The 20402-nt window shown below is 37.6% G+C and overlaps 1 protein-coding gene across 1 annotated transcript; it reads left to right on the forward strand.

Annotated features, from left to right (window-relative positions):
- The first annotated feature begins 4813 nt into the window (after window positions 1-4813).
- Window positions 4814-18294, forward strand: LOC144978070 (protein HTATIP2-like). The gene is made up of 6 exons (XM_078923614.1): window positions 4814-5145; window positions 8171-8354; window positions 8645-8752; window positions 10143-10280; window positions 14266-14327; window positions 15012-18294. Exons 1-6 carry the CDS (start codon window positions 5009-5011, stop codon window positions 15280-15282), a joined length of 900 nt encoding a protein of 299 aa, XP_078779740.1. The 5' UTR covers window positions 4814-5008; the 3' UTR covers window positions 15283-18294.
- The last annotated feature ends 2108 nt before the right edge of the window (window positions 18295-20402 follow it).

A 20402-nucleotide genomic window follows, 5' to 3' on the forward strand; every position in this document is an offset into this window, starting at 1 on the left:
GTTAGTTGGCCAGCAATTAAGCTTAATAGCCAATATCCTCAACACAAACATATAACATAGAAACAATTGAGACATTGAGTATGCTCCGGTATTTGGGGTAATTTTTTAATTCTACTACTACTACTACTACTACTACTACTACTACTACTACTACTACTACTACTACTACTACTACTACTACTGCTGCTGCTGCTGCTGCTGCTGCTACTACTACTACTACTACTACTACTACTACTACTACTACTACTACTACTACTACTACTGCTGCTGCTGCTGCTGCTACTACTACTACTACTGCTGCTGCTGCTACTACTACTACTACTACTACTACTACTACTACTACTACTACTACTGCTACTGCTGCTGCTGCTACTACTACTACTACTACTACTACTACTACTACTACTACTACTACTACTACTACTACTGCTGCTGCTACTACTACTACTACTACTACTACTGCTACTACTACTACTACTACTACTACTACTACTACTACTACTACTACTACTTCTACTACAGAAAAAGTGAGTGGAGCAGGCACTTATGTTGATAACAACAAGAGATGAAGTGAGTAGGAAAGTGCCAGAAGACAATAGAGAATAAAAATTTCGCGGCGGTGATGGAGGTTTGAACCGCGCCCCTTACTGGTACGACAACTCCGCCTGGCTGGGAAGAGCGTGACTCTACCGTATGAGCTACCCACGATCCAACACACAAAATTCCGCGAAGTTAGTTGGCCAGCAATTAAGCTTAATAGCCAATATCCTCAACACAAACATATAACATAGAAACAATTGAGACATTGAGTATGCTCCGGTATTTGGGGTAATTTTTTAATTCTACTACTACTACTACTACTACTACTACTACTACTACTACTACTACTACTACTACTACTACTACTACTACTACTGCTGCTGCTGCTGCTACTACTACTACTACTACTACTACTACTACTACTACTACTACTACTACTACTACTGCTGCTGCTGCTGCTGCTACTACTACTACTACTACTACTACTGCTGCTGCTGCTGCTGCTGCTACTACTACACTACTACTACTACTACTACTACTACTACTACTACTTCTACTACTACTACTACTACTACTACTGCTGCTGTTGCTACTACTACTACTACTACTACTACTACTACTGCTGCTGCTGCTGCTACTACTACTACTACTACTACTACTACTACTACTACTACTACTACTACTACTACTACTACACTACTGCTGCTGCTGCTGCTGCTGCTGCTACTACTACTACTACTACTACTACTGCTACTACTACTACTACTACTACTACTACTACTACTACTACTACTACTACTACTACTACTTCTACTACAGAAAAAGTGAGTGGAGCAGGCACTTATGTTGATAACAACAAGAGATAAAGTGAGTAGGAAAGTGCCAGAAGACAATAGAGAATAAAAATTTCGCGGCGGTGATGGAGGTTTGAACCCGCGACCTTACTGGTACGACAACTCCGCCTGGCTGGGAAGAGCGTGACTCTACCGTATGAGCTACCCACGATCCAACACACAAAATTCCGCGAAGTTAGTTGGCCAGCAATTAAGCTTAATTGCCAATATCCTCAACACAAACATATAACATAGAAACAATTGAGACATTGAGTATGCTCCGGTATTTGGGGTAATTTTTTAATTCTACTACTACTACTACTACTACTACTACTACTACTACTACTACTACTACTACTACTACTACTACTACTACTACTACTACTACTACTACTCTTACTACTACTACTACGACTACTACCACTACGTCTATTTCATTCCGACATTTCTGGGTGGGTATCCTGACCTCCCATTGCGGGCAGGGAGGTACATACTGCGTCTTCTACCCCCTTATATCTGTTTTCCAACATGCTTTCTGTCTTTGTCTCGGAATGAGGTTACTTGGTTTTGTCCTGGCACTGGCCGGAATCCTAGCTGGGAGGGAAGCAGTCAAATGCATAGTTATTGTTTTGGGAGATGATATTTTTTTCCTTGTAAATCATCTCTCTGTTATTTATTATTATTTTTATTTTGAATGTATAATGTAAGCATTTGAGTGTGTTCCTCTTTGTTGGATTTTGTGCTTGTGTCTGGATGAGACTTATAGGTGATCTCAAACTAAGTACATTGGTGGTGTGCTCTTGGAATCTAAATCTCATCCCTATTTGTTCTCAGTTCCCCTTTGTCTTACTTTTTCTTGGGTGCTTTAATTGTAATTCTAGAACTTTTTACTATCCCATTTTCTTCCTTTTTACTGGCGCTGATATAACCTAAATGTGTTGCAAGCGCCGTAAAACCCTTAAAAACAAAAAACAAACAAGTTATTGTTTTGGGAGATGATATTTTTTTCCTTGTAAATCATCTCTCTGTTATGCATTATTATGTTTGTTATTTTTAATGTATAATGTAATCATTTGAGTGTATTCCTCTTTGTTGGATTTTGTGCTTGTGTCCGGATGAGACTTATAGGTGATCTCAAACTAAGTACATTGATGGTTTGCTCTTGGAATCTGCATCTGATCCCTATTTGTTCAATTTCACATTGATATTTATTTCTTCGAGCTTAGACTAGTAACATTTACATTAGGTAAGCAACATTTATTAGCCAACGAGAACTTTCTTCAAATCTTTCCAGTGGTCGTTATTTATGCAAAAAATTGAAACCCTCATCTTGAAAGTGAAAGCCGGATAACATCAAACGACCATTTCGTACATATTCGTATATAATGCTGACATGTACTTAATACAGTAAAAACTAGATAAACCGAAAACCTCTAAATCGAAAGGAAATCAAAATTTTGTAATTTTTTTCCTCTTTGTCCTTGTTAAGTAACTACATATCGGTAAACCGAAAGCCACTACGTTCAAACTGCACGTGTGGATCAATCTTGAAAGTCGGTAAACACTTCAGATGAATGTGGTTAACACCACACCACACCACTCGACGCATCTATCCGCTATCGTAAAGGGCTTTGAGCACGTTTAGTGGATATTGCCCTATATGAAAGCTCAAGCTTTTACTTTTATTTTTTGTGTATGTGTTTTGTTTTTGGTATTGTGTGTATTTTGTTGCGTTTTTTTTTTATTTTTTAATTTTTTTATTTTATTTTATTTTTATTTTTTAAATTTTTTTTTTGTTTGTTTAAAAAAAAATGGTTTTGTTTACTCACGACAGGACAGTGTCGCGATGATCCACACGACACGGCTTTTACTTTTCGCGCACTGTCTTACCGATCGATCTCCTATTGTTTTCACTCGATAGCGGCAGGTTGGTCTGCACCTTTCAATCACAAAGGCAGGTTGGTCTGCACCGTTCAATCACAAAGGCAGGTTGGTCTGCACCGTTCAATCACAAAGGCAGGTTGGTCTGCACCGTCCAATCACAAAGGCAGGTTGGTCTGCACCATTCAGTCACAACGGCAGGTTGGTCTGCACCGTTCAATCACAAAGGCAGATTGGGCTGCACCGTTCAATCACAAAGGCAGGTTTGCACCGTTCAATCACAAAGGCAGGTCGGTCTGCACCGTTCAATCACAAAGGCTGGTCGGTCTGCACCGTTCAATCACAAAGGCAGGTTGGTCTGCACCGTTCTCAATCACAAAGGCAGGTTGGTCTGCACCGTTCAATCACAAAGGCAGGTTGACCAATCAAAATGTGGTTCCCTCTTCAGTACACTACACTTCAATATTCTACGTAGCCTACAGACCAGAGATGACTGCTACTGCTGCCCAGGATGATGATGACTCCCAATGAATCCCCACATAAAAATTCATTGTGGTTTGCAACGAGAACGGCCCCGAGCATCCACAGGACGTGACTTTTCTTTCGTATTGTATTTTTCATTTGTTTCTTTTTTAAGTTATGTATTTTATGTAGTGATAAAAAAACAAAAAACAAACCAGATTAACTTTAGTGGCCTAGATGTTCGATTATGTTGGTACTTATGTGAAATTCGGAGGAATAATAATAATAATACGGTAGACTCGATCAGCAAAATCATAAAAATTTGAGCAAATAAATAATAAGGCATAGTCGGCAACCTGATTGTCAGAAGTCGGTGGATGAAATCATGAAACCCCTCTCTCTCTCTCTCTCTCTCTCTCTCTCTCTCTCTCTCTCTCTCTCTCTCTCTCTCTCTCTCTCTCTCTCTCTCTCCTCCATAGGTCATGCAACGAAAGAAGAAGCACAATAATCGATCAATTTCTCTTTAATTTACTTCTGTTCCCTATTTAAAGTAATCCTCTCTCTCTCTCTCTCTCTCTCTCTCTCTCTCTCTCTCTCTCTCTCTCTCTCTCGCTCTTTCTTTCTCTCTCTCTCGCTCTTCATCTCTCTATTCTTTTGGAATTTATCTTTTTATTAGAGGATGGGTCATGGTCGAGTGTGGACAATCGTTTAGGTGTTATGTGTATTGACCAACGACAGGTCGAAATTAAATTGGAGACCCACCCTCAAGTGTGTGAACCTTATGTTATCCACAAACAAGACCCGAGTCAAGCTGGATATAGAGCAGGCAATGGAATAAAACTGTGTTTATTATTTTTTCGTATATCATCCAGCTTAATCATCCTACCCACACTCGCTTATACAACTATCACGTGACATAATATAAGAATAAGATCTCTTGGGTCAGTGGCGGAGCGGACAGGTCGCAACGGCCAGGGTAAATGGCCCCGTGGTGTCTCCGAGTCCTATTGAAGCGGCGGCATTTCTGAGAAGAACACAGTCCCGATTGGTGTAACGTCCCTTGTTTGCAGACCCCGACCCCTCCCCATTGACTTACTAATATTCATACGTCGATGCCCCTCCCCCTCTGACACCACCTTCACTTCCGTTTTTAGTTGAGTGATACACTTCTTTCCGGCTTGAAGAGTTCCAATTTTTTGTTGTGGATCTGCGATTTTGTGTCATCTAAATCCTGGATAAATTGGACTAAAAGCATACGATTTTACTTGTCTAGGTGCTAATCTTTCGCACCAATGAAGTTTCTATGGTTTCGCTGTGATATAATAATTCCTTCCACAGCTCTTGGCATTCTTGTTATTGCAGTCGCACTTGGTGGATTCCTGCTAAAACGAGAGCTGGATACCAGTGAACATCAAGAAATAATTTGCAGGTGAGTCGTGATGACGATGGTTGATGATCATTCATTGATGAGTTGAGCCAGAATCGTTGCTATCTTGAACTTGAGATGATACAGAGGTTTGCCTCACAAAAGCAATATTGCCCAAAATAATCGCTTCCTTAGGGTTGATTCTCGAATGCAACAACTTATTACCCCTCAGTCATCCTTGTAGTGTCTTTAGTTCATTCGCCAATAAAAAAAACGCAGTGGCTATTTTTACAGTCCCGTAAAGATGGTTCTCGGGGCTATTTTTACATTCCCGTAAAGATGGTTCTCGGGGCTATTTTTACAGTCCCGTAAAGATGGTTCTCGGGGCTATTTTTACAGTCCCGTAAAGACGGTTCTGGTGGCTATTTTTACGGCGTTGCGGTAATAGATTTATAAATAGTAACAGATTGGCTGAGTAGACGCCATAAGCTCTAAATCTAAAACTCTCACTCACTTCGTTCAAGGTGCGGCTAGTTAGCAGCCTCTCTCTCTCTCTCTCTCTCTCTCTCTCTCTCTCTCTCTCTCTCTCTCTCTTTCTTTCATTCTTTCTCTATGTCTTTTTTTCTTTCTCTTTCTCTCTCTTCTCTCTTTCTTTTTACTTTCTCTTTTTTTTTCTATCTCTCTCCCTCTTTCTTTCTTTCATTCTTTCCCAATCTCTTTCTTTCTCTATTTCTCCCCCCCCCTCTCTCTCTCTCTCTCCCGGTCTTTCTACATTATTTCTTTGTTTCTCTCTCTCTCACTCTTTCTCTATCCCTTTCTTTCTTTCTTTCCCTATCTCTCATTTTCTCTCTCTCTCCCTCTCTCTTTCTTTCATTCTTTCCCAATCTCTTTCTTTTTCTATCTCTTTCTCTCTCTCTCTTCTCTCTCTCTCTCTCTCTCTCTCTCTCTCTTTCTTTCTCTCTCTCTCTCTCTCTCTTTTTCCTTTCTCTTTTTCTCTATCTATCTCTTTCCCTCGTGGTACCTCAAAGCCTAAGCAGAGGGGTCTGACCACAAGGTGAACACCGCTTTGGCGGAGAACAATAAAACAACCTCCTAACTGGGAAGGGAGGAGCAATACAGCGACCACTCTTGTCTGGTCGGAACAAACACTGGGTCAATCGGTAAAGTAGTAGAAGCAACGCGATGGTGGGACCAAAGTAAAATGCCCTCTCCACCTCAATGAGGATCAGTCTTGGGCACCTCTATTCTTTTGGATCATGACCGCCCATGGTAGAGAATCATCATCATTATTTACTTTCTTTTTAAAAACAATATTATTCAAAAGAACAATATTTAAGCATGAGGTGTTTCGCAATGTGCATCTTTACCATGGACATCCACATGGGGGGGGGGGGGGGGTAGTCATTTGTCCACAATATGGTTGGGAGGTGGGGGTTCTAAAATTATGGTCAAAATGTGTCCAATTGGTTTGTGAACGGCCTCTTTTCTGAAATTGGATTCAAACCCACTCTCACGTGAGAAGACTGCACCCTGAATGTTAGACGTCTGCGTCTTATTGTCTAAATCGTTAGTCCTTCCTGACTGGTTATACTGGTAAAGTATAAACAAAAGCCAACCTGTAAAGTATTATATCTTGAGGGTGTCGACTCAAGCAGGAACTAAATATACTTTCAGTGTTTGATAATAGATCTATATTATGTATGTTTGACAGAAAAAAAAAATCAAGACATACAACCTAACCTGCCCACTGATGATAGAAAACGGGCTGTTCTGTACTGCAAACATAACTTATGCAAAAAAAAAAAAAAAAAAATTATATGTAATAAAAATGACAGTATCGTAAAAATCGCTAAGAGAATTGACTTTACATTAATTGTTTGTTAATTTTAGTTTTAGCTTTAGATATACATATGTTAAATGAAATTAATTTTGCTTTCATTCACCGCCTCTAGATCTGTACATCTAAATATCGGGAGAAATGATATGTAAAGTTTTGTGAATACTGCAAAAAGATGATAATCTATAACTATGCGGATAATTGAACGAATCACATCAACGCCGTAAAAATAGCCATGAGAACCGTCTTTACGGGACTGTAAAAATAGCCCCGAGAACCATCTTTCCGGGACTGTAAAAATAGCCCCGAGAACCATCTTTACGGGACTGTAAAAATAGCCCCGAGAACCATCTTTACGGGACTGTAAAAATAGCCCCGAGAACCATCTTTACGGGACTGTAAAAATAGCCCCGAGAACCATCTTTACGGGACTGTAAAAATAGCCACTGCGTAAAAAAAAACGTAGCCTACAGACCAGAGATGACTGCTACTGCTGCCCAGGATGATGATGACTCCCAATGAATCCCCACAAAAAAATTCAATGTGGCGAACAGGCTGCTAGTCAACATTGTTGCACAAGGCCAAGGCAATGCATTTTTCCGAATTTCTCGAACCCGACAAATACAAATACTAAACTACAAAGGAAATAGTCCCTACTGGGCGCTTCCATCGAGTCTATGTTTTGTAATCCAAGAGAGAAGAAAGCCAAAGGGAGGATCTCTCCGTTAACTTTAACCTTCCTCCTCCACCCCTCTTACTCTTACTCTTAGACTCTTAGTTTTCATTATTTTTTGTCAAGTGGACGGGATGGTAAACTTCCATTATTGGTTGAAACATTTACACTTCTGAATTCCAAAATTTGCCAAGTCTCTCGTCTTCTAACGTTGTCAGAACACTTTTGCTTCAGAGTTGGAGAAAATGAGAGTTGCGGGTGTTGTACAAATTCCAGTATTATTACAATTACAAGCAGAACATTATCCATCATCATTATTTATGGATGATTTTAATTTTGATTTATTCTCTTTGGGTTAGTAAATTTTCGGACAATGCCCAAGTCTTAATTTTGATTTAGATTTTAAACTGAGCTTTCAAATTGAGCTTTTATTTCGCACAATATCCATAAACATGCTCAAGGTGCTTTACAAAGGATATTGAATTGCGCTATAAAAGTTCAATTTAGAAATATGATTACACAAAAAACAGACATATTTTATTTTTCAATTTGCAATGGTTTTTATTTGATCGTTTCAGCATGGCAGAACAGTCTTCAACAAACTTGGAGCGTTTTAAAGAGGAGGGTCACACCGCCTTTATCCTTGGTTATACAGGCATTGTGGGACGGGCCCTCGTGGAACAGCTGAACCGGTTGAAAGTCTTTAAAAGAGTCGTTTTGATTGGTCGGAGAAAAATTGACCTCAGTGTGGGACCAGAATTTGTAAGTGGGTTTTTTATAACAAAAAATTTAAAAAAAACTAATGAAAATTTACTTACAATGCCACTACCGCATAATCTCATTCGTCTGTTGTGTTCATTCATCCTGTTTTGTTGAGAAACTCAAAACGTCCATTTTATCTGTTTTCGTATATTAAATTGAAGCTTACATTTAATTTTACATTGTTATTTATTTCTTATTTACAGGAACCAATTAAAAAAATGCCAGATTATGTTTGTTTTGTTGGGGTAAAGGTAAAGAAAATTTTTTATTTTTTTTTCAAATCTCAACAGGAACAGAAGGTGATTGACTTTGAGAACATTGACGAGCACAAGGATGTCTTCAAAGGCCTCGACACAGGCTTTTGCTGTTTGGGCACCACTAGGGGAAAGGATGGAAAGGTATTGCATTGGATTGGATGTTTGATTTCATACTTGATTTGATGCCTCTGATCGTTCCATTGTATAGTTTTGATCTTGTTGTTCGCATTGTTCTGAAGACAAACATTACTGACAATGACCTATAGAAACAGGAAAAAAATTGGCGTGATTTTGGCTAAGCTTTGAATAGATGAAAAAAAAATAGAAAAAAAAAAAAACCAAAAGAAAATTTGAGCTTTTATATAGTGCAATATCCACAAAACATGCTCAAAGTGCTTTACAAAGGGTCCCTAGCCAACCGCCACATGTAGAATGAGACATGGCGCCTGTTAGGCGATATTACAATTTTTTTCAGACAGAGACAACGCGGTTAACGGCCAGGTACTCATTTTACACCTGTGTACGGTGAGAGAATGTGAGTAAAGAGCCTCTTCCAAGGACTCAACAATGCGCCAAGTGAGGCTCGAACCTAGGACCTTCCAGTCTGGAAGCAAGTGTTATATCACAAGACCACATAGCCGCACATATTTGAAGTATAAGTTTTCTGGCCAGGTTGTAAACAGCAATGTAGCCAGATAGTGTGTCACTCCTGAAACGAGGAATAATGTCAAATGCCCTAATCAGGAACTCAATACCTAGGCTAGAGTTTGTATTTTTTTCTCAGTCCTAACAGGGATCTTTAGCTGAGAGAGAGAGAGAGAGAGAGAGAGAGAGAGAGAGAGAGAGAGAGAGAGAGAGAGAGAGAGAGAGGCACGTCAATGTATAGTTCCTTTATTATTTGAGAGATGATGTTTATTTCCCCGTTTTAAACCATTTTTCTATAATGTACCGTCAACTGGGGCTACTTCGACCACCCGGGGTAACTTAGGCCACTTACTGAAAACAAGATTGCTTATTTTAAAAGATAAACGGAACCCAAAGATAAATTACATGTAGCTTTTATCTTTTAAATAATTAGAACCCAATAGATCTAATAAGCACTCATGAATTTAACTTTTTAAAGCTATCTTTTTTATTCTACTAAGTGGCCTAAGTAACCCCGGATGGCCTAAGTAACCCCGGATGGCCTAAGTAACCTCGGATGGCCTAAGTAACCCCGGCTGGCCTAAGTAACACTGGATGGCCTAAGTAACCCCGGATGGCGTAAGTAACACTGGATGGCCTAAGTAACCCTTGATGACCTAAGTAACCTCGTGTGGCCTAAGTAACCCCGGATGGCCTAAGTAACACTGGATGGCCTAAGTAACCCTGGATGGCCTAAGTAACCCCGGATGGCCTAAGTAACCCTGGATGGCCTAAGTAACCCGGGATGGCCTAAGTAACCCCGGATGGCCTAAGTAACCCCGGTTGACGTTACTATTAATAGCACTGTAGGACCCCAACTAATGAAGATTTATGTTGTATTTTCCAGGAAGGATTCATCAGGGTCGACCACGACTACGTCTTGTTGTCTGCTGAGGCTGCCAAGGCCCACAACTGTAAACATTTTTCTATCGTCTCCTCTCAAGGTGCCAATAAAAACAGTTCATTCCTCTATCCTAGAACAAAGGTACACTGGTTGGGGGGATTATTTCCATTTGTTGTTGTTGTTGTTGTTGTTGAGTTCATTCCTCTACCCTAGAACAAAGGTACACTGGTTGGGGGGATTATTTCCATTTGTTGTTGTTGTTGTTGTTGTTGTTATCATCTCTACCCTAGAACAAAGGTACACTGGTTGGGGATTATTCCATTTTGTTGTTGTGTTGTTGTTGAGTTCATTCCTCTACCCTAGAACAAAGGTACACTGGTTGGGTGGATTATTTCCATTTGTTGTTGTTGTTGTGTGTTGATTCATTTCCTCTATCCCTAGAACAAGGTACACTGGTTGGGGGATTATCCATTGTTGTTGTGATCATTCCTCTATCCTAGAACAAAGTACACTGGTTGGGGGATTATTTCCATTTGTGTTGTTGTTGTTGAGTTCATTCCTCTACCAGAACAAGGACACAGGGTTATCCTTTTGTTGTGGTGTGATTATTCCCATTAATTGTTGGTATCTTGTTGTTGTTGTTGTTGAGTTCATTCCTCTATCCTAGAACAAAGGTACACTGTTGGGGGATTATTCATTTTGTTGTTGTTGTTGTTGAGTTCATTCTCATCAGAACAAAGTACTGTTGGGATTATTTCCATTTTGTTTGTTGTTGTTGAGTTCATTCCTCTATCCTAGAACAAAGGTACACTGGTTGGGGGATTATTTCCATTTTGTTGTTGTTGTTGTTGAGTTCATTCCTCTATCCTAGAACAAAGGTACACTGGTTGGGGGATTATTTCATTTTTGTGTTGAGTCATCTCTACCTAGAAAAAGTACACTGGTTGGGGGATATTTCTTGTTGTTGTGTTGTTGAGTTCTTCCTCATCCTAGAACAAGGTACACTGATGGGGATTATTCCATTTTTTGTGTTGTGTTGAGTTCAATCTCTACTAAACAAGGTACACTGGTTGGGGGATTATTTCCATTTTGTTGTTGTTGTTGTTGAGTTCATTCCTCTATCCTAGAACAAAGGTACACTGGTTGGGGGATTATTTCCATTTTGTTGTTGTTGTTGTTGAGTTCATTCCTCTATCCTAGAACAAAGGTACACTGGTTGGGGGATTATTTCCATTTTGTTGTTGTTGTTGTTGAGTTCATTCCTCTATCCTAGAACAAAGGTACACTGGTTGGGGGATTATTCCATTTTGTTGTTGTTGTTGTTGAGTTCATTCCTCTATCCTAGAACAAAGGTACACTGGTTGGGGGGATTATTTCCATTTTGTTGTTGTTGTTGTGGTTCATTCCTCTATCCTAGAACAAAGGTACACTGGTTGGGGGGATTATTTCCATTTTGTTGTTGTTGTTGTTGAGTTCATTCCTCTATCCTAGAACAAAGGTACACTGGTTGGGGGATTATTTCCATTTTGTTGTTGTTGTTGTTGAGTTCATTCTCTATCCTAGAACAAAGGTACACTGGTTGGGGGGATTATTCCATTTTGTTGTTGTTGTTGTTGAGTTCATTCCTCTATCCTAGAACAAAGGTACACTGGTTGGGGGATTATTTCCATTTTGTTGTTGTTGTTGTTGAGTTCATTCCTCTATCCTAGAACAAAGGTACACTGGTTGGGGGGATTATTTCCATTTTGTTGTTGTTGTTGTTGAGTTCATTCCTCTATCCTAGAACAAAGGTACACTGGTTGGGGGATTATTTCCATTTTGTTGTTGTTGTTGTTGAGTTCATTCCTCTATCCTAAACAAAGGTACACTGGTTGGGGGGATTATTCCATTTTGTTGTTGTTGTTGTTGAGTTCATTCCTCTATCCTAGAACAAAGGTACACTGGTTGGGGGGATTATTTCCATTTTGTTGTTGTTGTTGTTGAGTTCATTCCTCTATCCTAGAACAAAGGTACACTGGTTGGGGGATTATTTCCATTTTGTTGGTTGTTGTTGTTGAGTTCATTCCTCTATCCTAGAACAAAGGTACACTGGTTGGGGGATTATTTCCATTTTGTTGTTGTTGTTGTTGAGTTCATTCCTCATTCCTCTATCCTAGAACAAAGGTACACTGGTTGGGGGGATTATTTCCATTTTGTTGTTGTTGTTGTTGAGTTCATTCCTCTATCCTAGAACAAAGGTACACTGGTTGGGGGATTATTTCCATTTTGTTGTTGTTGTTGTTGAGTTCATTCCTCTATCCTAGAACAAAGGTACACTGGTTGGGGGGATTATTTCCATTTTGTTGTTGTTGTTGTTGAGTTCATTCCTCTATCCTAGAACAAAGGTACACTGGTTGGGGGATTATTTCCATTTTGTTGTTGTTGTTGTTGAGTTCATTCCTCTATCCTAGAACAAAGGTACACTGGTTGGGGGGATTATTTCCATTTTGTTGTTGTTGTTGTTGAGTTCATTCCTCTATCCTAGAACAAAGGTACACTGGTTGGGGGGATTATTTCCATTTTGTTGTTGTTGTTGTTGAGTTCATTCCTCTATCCTAGAACAAAGGTACACTGGTTGGGGGATTATTCCATTTTGTTGTTGTTGTTGTTGAGTTCATTCCTCTATCCTAGAACAAAGGTACACTGGTTGGGGGATTATTTCCATTTTGTTGTTGTTGTTGAGTTCATTCCTCTATCCTAGAACAAAGGTACACTGGTTGGGGGGATTATTTCCATTTTGTTGTTGTTGTTGTTGAGTTCATTCCTCTATCCTAGAACAAAGGTACACTGGTTGGGGGGATTATTTCCATTTTGTTGTTGTTGTTGTTGAGTTCATTCCTCTATCCTAGAACAAAGGTACACTGGTTGGTGGGATTATTCCCATTTTGTTGTTGTTGTTGTTGAGTTCATTCCTCTATCCTAGAACAAAGGTACACTGATTGGGGGGATTATTCCCATTTTGTTGTTGTTGTTGTTGAGTTCATTCCTCTATCCTAGAACAAAGGTACACTGGTTGGTGGGATTATTCCCATTTTGTTGTTGTTGTTGTTGAGTTCATTCCTCTATCCTAGAACAAAGGTACACTGATTGGGGGGATTATTCCCATTTTGTTGTTGTTGTTGTTGAGTTCATTCCTCTATCCTAGAACAAAGGTACACTGATTGGGGGGATTATTCCCATTTTGTTGTTGTTGCTGTTATTATTGCTTGTTTCGGCCCCAAGATTCGGAATGTACTACCACGTGGTCTGGGGGAGTGTAAGTCTTTACCGACCTTTAAAAAGAATCTCAAGACACATTTTTACTGTATTTGTTTTTATTGACGCTATGAATCCTTGATTTGGCTATGAATGATTTTTTTATTTTTTTTTCACTTAAAATTGATAATTTATATTGTAAAGTGCCCAGAGCTTGTGTTTTACACGAGAATGAGCGCTCTATAAATGTGTATTATTACTATTATTATTATTATTATTATTATTATTATTATTATTATTATTATTATTGTAAAACAACATTCATTTAGATGTAAGGGGAAAAGGTGCCTTTTAATTGTTTCCTCTCTTTTCAACGCACCAGGAAGACGTTGCTCAAAACAATGCTAAAAAAAAAAATAATTTCCAAGAGATCCAAATTTATTTTTATGTATAATGATAATACTGTGATAGATGGATAGAAAACATTGACAATATTAGAATCCATATATACGATATCGCTCACATTTACATCATCTTGTGAGCTTGTATTGTAGGTAAAATTAGCTTGTATTGTAGGTAAATTTAGCTTGTATTGTAGGTAAATTTAGCTTGTATTGTAGGTAAAATTAGCTTGTATTGTAGGTAAAATTAGCTTGTATTGTAGGTAAACTTAGCTTGTATTGTAGGTAAATTTATCTTGTATTATAGTTAAAATTAGCTTGTATTGTAGGTAAACTTAGCTTGTATTGTAGTTAAAGTTAGCTTGTATTGTAGGTAAATTTAGCTTGTATTGTAGGTAAAATTTCTAGAACAAGACAGTTCGTGGTAAATCAAACAAGATATTTTTTTTTTTCTTTTGGTGATTTTAGATTTATGTATTTTATTCCTGTAGGGCCAAGTGGAAGAAGCATTGAAAGTCATGCACTTTGACCGACTTTCGGTCTATAGACCTGGGTAAGTCATTTATTTCGTTGTTTGTTTTTGCTCCAGACTTGTCTAGTAGTGAGTCTCTTTCGTGAAATAGCGCATTTTGGATCACAATTTCACATTGATGCATTTGGCTAAACTCTTCAGGTGTTTTCATGATTGGTGCATATTTATTTTATAAATTGATTTTCTCTCTCGTATTTGAAAGGAAGGATTTAAAAAGAAAAATTTACATTTAAAAAAAAAAATGGAATCTAAGAGTTTTAAATTTTACTTTTCAATCTTAGATTGAAACAAATTTGTAGGTTGTTTTTTTTTTTTTTTTTTTTTTTTTTTTCTTCATACTTTGAAAAGAAGAGTGGACTGTAGGAGCAATTCGAAAGGGTACAAAAAGGTTTCAGAGACCTGAAAAGTGTAAAAGAAAGGCTTACTGCAGTTGTCACTTAAACAAATATTTTGGATGGCTAAATTGGATTTGTTCAATTCGGATTTTTTATTTAAAATTCCCCTCCGACATTGAAACCCCCTACCAACCACTTGTAAACAAGCCCTTTCGACTATTGACTTCAAAAATTTGCTCCCTGCTTCCCTCTAAAACCCCTGTTACTGAAATGACGGCCATAAGATCTGAACCAGTCTGAGAAGCTGCCACTTTAAATAAAACTTGAAATATCTTGTGTGTTTTATTGTTTTGACTCTTTTTCCTTTCAGCATCCTTCTGGGACACAGAGAAGAGTCACGTCCCTTTGAGAGAACCATTAAATTTCTGTTCCAGCCAATCACTTACTTCTTTCCAACTGCCATTACGACGCCTTTGGATGTGGTTGCCATGGCGATGATCAACAATGCTATAGCCCCGCCTACTGAAAACTCTAAACAGGAAATGTTTGACAACAAAGCCATCCATCTGCTCTCTGGCATTTCAAAGGTGTGTCCTGTGACCCGAAGTCAGTCAGCCCCAGAAAATATGAAAAGTAAATAATTGGATTTTTTAAAATTATTTTTTTTCTATTATTACGTCATCCAGGCATTTTTGGGGAAAGCAGAAAAATTCATGAAATTAAACGGTTTGCAAAAAAAGAAGTTAATGTGTGAATTAATGAATTATTTTCGAATGGACAGATAAGGGTGATAATTGTTTATAATATTTATTATTATTTTTACAAAATAACATAGAGTTATTCTTTCCTTTCTTTATGGCATTCCCCATGATGTGTAATGATAATTGTTTGGAATTGACGCCATGACCACAAACATTGTGCATTGCATTTATAGTAGGCTTTTTTATTTTATTCATTTTTTTAAAACATTAGCTTTAGTTTATTTTGTTATGCCTACAACTACGAAAAATTCGTAAAAATACGAATTTATGGTTTCAACAGCAGAAATAAATAGACATTTTTGATTCAATACAATGTGTTAAAAATAAAACTGGTGCCACAAAGCATCTATTCAGGGATTTGAAGGCATTTTTAATATTGCTAAGGGTAAAATATTAATTTTTAAAGTTAATTATAGTAACTTCTATTTCTTCCCTCTGAAAACTACGAATTTTTAACATTTCAAGTAGACAGGCCTGGGAAATGCAAACTTTTCTTCTGGTTGGAGTCAAAGAATTTAAGATACGTTTATTAAATACATAAGGACATGTTTTGTGTAGGAAGGTTGTCGAGAAAATGGGAGGATTTTAGAGTAATAAAAGAGAAATAAATTGACGGCAATATGACTTGGTGTCTTTGATAGGATTAAGTAAGAATGACTTTGTTGTCTTTCTTTGTTACCAGGACGATATCACACCGCTATAGATTCACTTCTATCATGATTATTGTTAAATTTGTGTAATATTTTTCCCTAAGAGAACATTTGAATTAAAATTTCAATTTTGTTCGAATTGTGATACCGTGATAATAGTCCAAAGGAGACATGAGCTTCAAAAACTGGTGGGACGATACAAGTACAACTCTGTCACAAATACGCAAAGATCCCCGTGTGACTGATGCTCTAAATTTGGAATTAGATTTTACTATTTGTATCAAATTTATACACTTTTCTTGATTTAGCTTTCTTAGGGTTTCCTTCAGTTTGGATTTTGTTCTGTAACTCTTGCGTACGTCAGTGACCGATGCTCAAAGCAAATATACAGACGTGCCAACTACTCCGAAAAAATGGTAAAAATACGAATTTTTGGCTTCAACAACAGAAATAAATAGACATTTTTGATTCATTACAATGTGATAAAAAGAAAACTTTGGTGCCACAAAGAGGCAGATTTAATACTGATAAATGTAAAATATTAATTTGTAAAGTTAATTATAGTAAGTTCTATTTCTTCTTTCTGAAAACTACGATTTTTTTACATTTCAAGTTGGCAGGTTTGAATATAAAATATGAACTCGATTACACGATTTTGTATCAAATTTATAGTTTTCTTGATTGGGCTTTCTGAAGGTTTCCTTTCAGATTCCACTTGCGCTATCTTTCTCTTTAAAACTCTTTTTTTTTCAAATCAGAAAAAGATAGGTGTTGCCTGAAGCCTGTGATCGTGAAAAATATGAATGAAAGAGTGAAAATGGAGAGGGTTCGTATCGGAACGATACAGACATTGGACGTGTCGGGTACAAACCCTTTGTCAGCACAACAATACACAAATTAACGGGGAAAACAAATAAATTAGAAATAAAATGCAAATAACTTGTATTGTCTGTACCCAATGGTGGTTGCAATTTACAAAGCTTCTCCATTTTCACTCTTTTGTTAGTATTTTTCAAATCCTACTTTTGCCCATGACTGACTGTTAGACCTTGATGGCGTTTTGTTTTTTTGTTTTCTTTTCTTGGGACAAGCATTTTATTCTTATTTATCACATTGAAATGAATTCATGTTTAAATGATTTCTTATATTACGTTTAAAACTTAAAATTGATTCTTATGACTGAATTATTTTGAATTTTTGATAAATTACATGAATAAATCTATTTATATAAAAATGTACGCTTTCATCTAAGTGCTCAATGTGATTTACAGAGGTGTGATATATGCGGCATATTTTTTGTATTATTTTTTTTAATCAACAATGCGCACTGACACATAACTATTCAATTTCAATGCCAGCTAAAGACACAAAAAGAAAACGTTTACAACTCATGATCACATATCACGTGTTATCTACACAATTACAATATGTCACCATCAAACCAATACCAACACCACTACAGCAATTTGTACCTGCAAGGTGATAACGGGGTTTAATTTAGTTTTTCTCCTTTTAAATGTTATATTATGATGTTTATGATTACGTTAATGTTTATGATTATGTTTATGATCCAATTATAGTGGATGGTGGGTGCGATGACTTTTGTTATCTTTGACGTATAACGTATAACTATAACACACCAAATATGCAACACAGCTGATTACCAGCTTCTATCAACATGCTAAACTAAATGTAAACTTTATATTCTTCTCTCATCAACGTATTCTTTATGCCCTTCAGTGTGTTTTGCTGCTATTCAGGTTTTATTTCTTTCCTTTTTAATGCTTCATCAATTCCATGTTTTTAAAAAAACTTTTCATGATTTTTCCCTCCAGACGTAACAGGAAAACTATTCATACTTGTGATCACTTGTGATAAATTTTTAAATATTGTGAAAATATTCGGTTGTGTCTCCTTCTTGTATTCTTTCAACCGTGGAAAAATAAACCATTAAAAATAAACAAACAAAAAAAAGAGACGAAAACATATTTTTGTAATAGGAAAACCAAGCAGGTCCCTATGCCTATAAAATGTGATCCTTGCTCACAATACAGAGAAAATAAATCGATTGGTTTATACTATTTTTTCTAATCATTAATTATTGTCTTGTATTTTATGATAAGATTTGCATAATATTTCGTGATTTTGTGTATTTTGATTGCATGTATTTGGTGGCAAATTAAGCTCCCTTTAAAGTTATATATATTATTCTGTATTGATGATATAAAATGTTTGTAATAAGTAGCCTAAGTATTTTTTTCTTTCTCTACTATTTATATTTTGAATGAGGTGGGAATCCCCCCCCCCCCCCCCCCAACTTCCTTTCCAAAGGTTGAGGTTAAACTTCCAGGATTTTGGTTTATTCTTGTCGTCTCTTGAGTGAATTCAGAACAGACTTGAGGGATGAATCGCTCTCGAAAATTAAAAAAGAAGAAAAAAAAATCCCCTTTATTCATCCCCAAGGGGATATTTGTCTTCAGGCTCTATGAATAATCCAGGTGGTGTCAGCCGCAGTGCAGCGCTGCAAAATGGGCTAGGGCGAAGTGACTTGCTCAAGGCTACACAACAAGGCAGGTAGTCGAACTTGTTACCTTTTGGGTACGAAGCAAAGACCGTACCGCTGAGCCACGCTGTTTAAACGCCTGGTCTAGTCCCTTTACTTGATATTTTATCTGACTTTTTCATTGGTTCTTGTCATTGAGGCAAATTCTAGATTTACTGTAGAATTTACTTACTTGGATCGTGCTTAAAATGAATTGGAAACAGCGAACTTCAGGTGATCTCAAAGTAAGTACATTTTGATGGTATGCTCTTGGAATCTATATCTGTTCCCTCTTTGAACCATTCCCCTTTGTCTTAATTTTTATCGAGTTACCTTTACTTGTAATTCCAGAATTTTTTCACCATCCCATTTTCTTCCTTTTTTACTGACACTGAAATGATCTAAATGTGTCACAAGTGTCATGTGTCACAAGCGTCGTAAAACCCTTAGAATTAGAAACAAAACGGGATTTTAAATTTTAAATCTTGAATTTTGAAGATCTGCTTTCGATGTAGTCTTGACTTACTTGACTTAGATGCCTTTCGCGTCTCGACCGAAAGATCGGGTCGCCTTGGCTGTTTCCAGTATTTCCTGTGTGAGGTGTCTCCAATATTGCCGGTCCTCTGCTAGGGTTCTCAGATTTTCAAGGTCCCCTGCCGTTATGAGACTAATGCTTTGTCCAAGTGTTGTGAGGTTTTTGTTTAGGATCACAGGGAGTGTTGTGATCGGTCTTCCTCTGAAAAGGTTCCCGTGTTTTTGGAAGTATCCCGACATGGCTTGGTTTGCTGGTATGTTTTTGTCCCTGCGTAGTATGTGACCGAAAAGTTGCCATCGTTGTTGTAAAATGTCAAGGGAGATTGGTCTTTCTTTTGTGATCTTATAGAGTGATTCATTTGAGATCTTTTTGGGGTATTTGATGTCCAGTACCCTTCTTAGCTGTGTGCGATGGAAGGCATCCAGATGTTCTTCTTCGGATTTTGTCAACGCCCAAGTGCCGCAGTTATACAGAAGTACCGGTTTTACAAGAGCATGGTACAGTTTCAGTTTGGTTTTTCTCTTTATTTTGTCACCTCTAATCCATACATTGGTGAGTTTACTGAGTGCGGCGTTTGATAGCTGTTTTCTTCTTTGTACATCCTCGGTGTCTCCAATTAGTGAGCCGACTTTCTTTGTTCTTTTCCATTCCTCTTTGTTCCTCGATATTGTTGTAAATTCGGTTTTATTGGCATTGACTTGGAGGTTATATTTCATGTGGGTATTTTGTATGATGTCTATATTTGCTGGTGTTGATCCAATAAAATCGACATCATCTGCATAGGCGATTTCTCTAGGGATTGCATTCTCAATATGAGTCGTTGGTTTTGGAATGACTTTTCGAACTTCTTTCAGAGCGTGTTCTAAGTATATTGTGAACAGAATCGGGCTCAGACTATCTCCTTGGGGGTCCCGATGTTACTTTCGAACTGCGTCTGTTTTGTGGCCCCGTATATCCTTGGTTGTATCTTTGTGTTGCTGAGGAGAAATCGGATTATTCGGAGCTCGTCTTCGTCTACTATTTCTGTTAATATCTCCAAAAGTTTTCCTCTGTCGATCGTATCAAAGGCTGCGGACATATCGATTCCGGTTATTGTTATGAATATGTTTTCTTTGAGTGCCTTTGCTGCCAACCATTTATGTGTCCATACAACGTCCGATGTGCTTCGGTCTGGCGAAACCCGCTTTGGCTATGTGATAGATAATTTTCTATTTTCGGTCTAATTCTGTTGAGAACAATAGTTGACAGTGTTTTTCTTATGGTATTCAGTAAT

The sequence above is a fragment of the Berghia stephanieae genome, chromosome 8 (assembly GCF_034508935.2).
Source record: "Berghia stephanieae isolate SIO BIC M18660-M18661 chromosome 8, UCSD_Bste_1.3, whole genome shotgun sequence".
In the NCBI taxonomy this organism is placed as follows: Eukaryota; Metazoa; Mollusca; class Gastropoda; order Nudibranchia; family Aeolidiidae; genus Berghia; species Berghia stephanieae.

What these genes read in the sequence shown, in the direction of transcription:
- LOC144978070 (XM_078923614.1), top strand. Translation starts at nt 5,009, where the DNA reads ATGAAGTTTCTATGGTTTCGCTGTGATATAATAATTCCTTCCACAGCT. An exon ending in TCAGTGTGGGACCAGAATTT is followed by an intron (nt 8,355 to 8,644) that starts GTAAGTGGGTTT and finishes AAATCTCAACAG; the next exon opens with GAACAGAAGGTGATTGACTT. An exon ending in CTTTCGGTCTATAGACCTGG is followed by an intron (nt 14,328 to 15,011) that starts GTAAGTCATTTA and finishes TTTTCCTTTCAG; the next exon opens with CATCCTTCTGGGACACAGAG.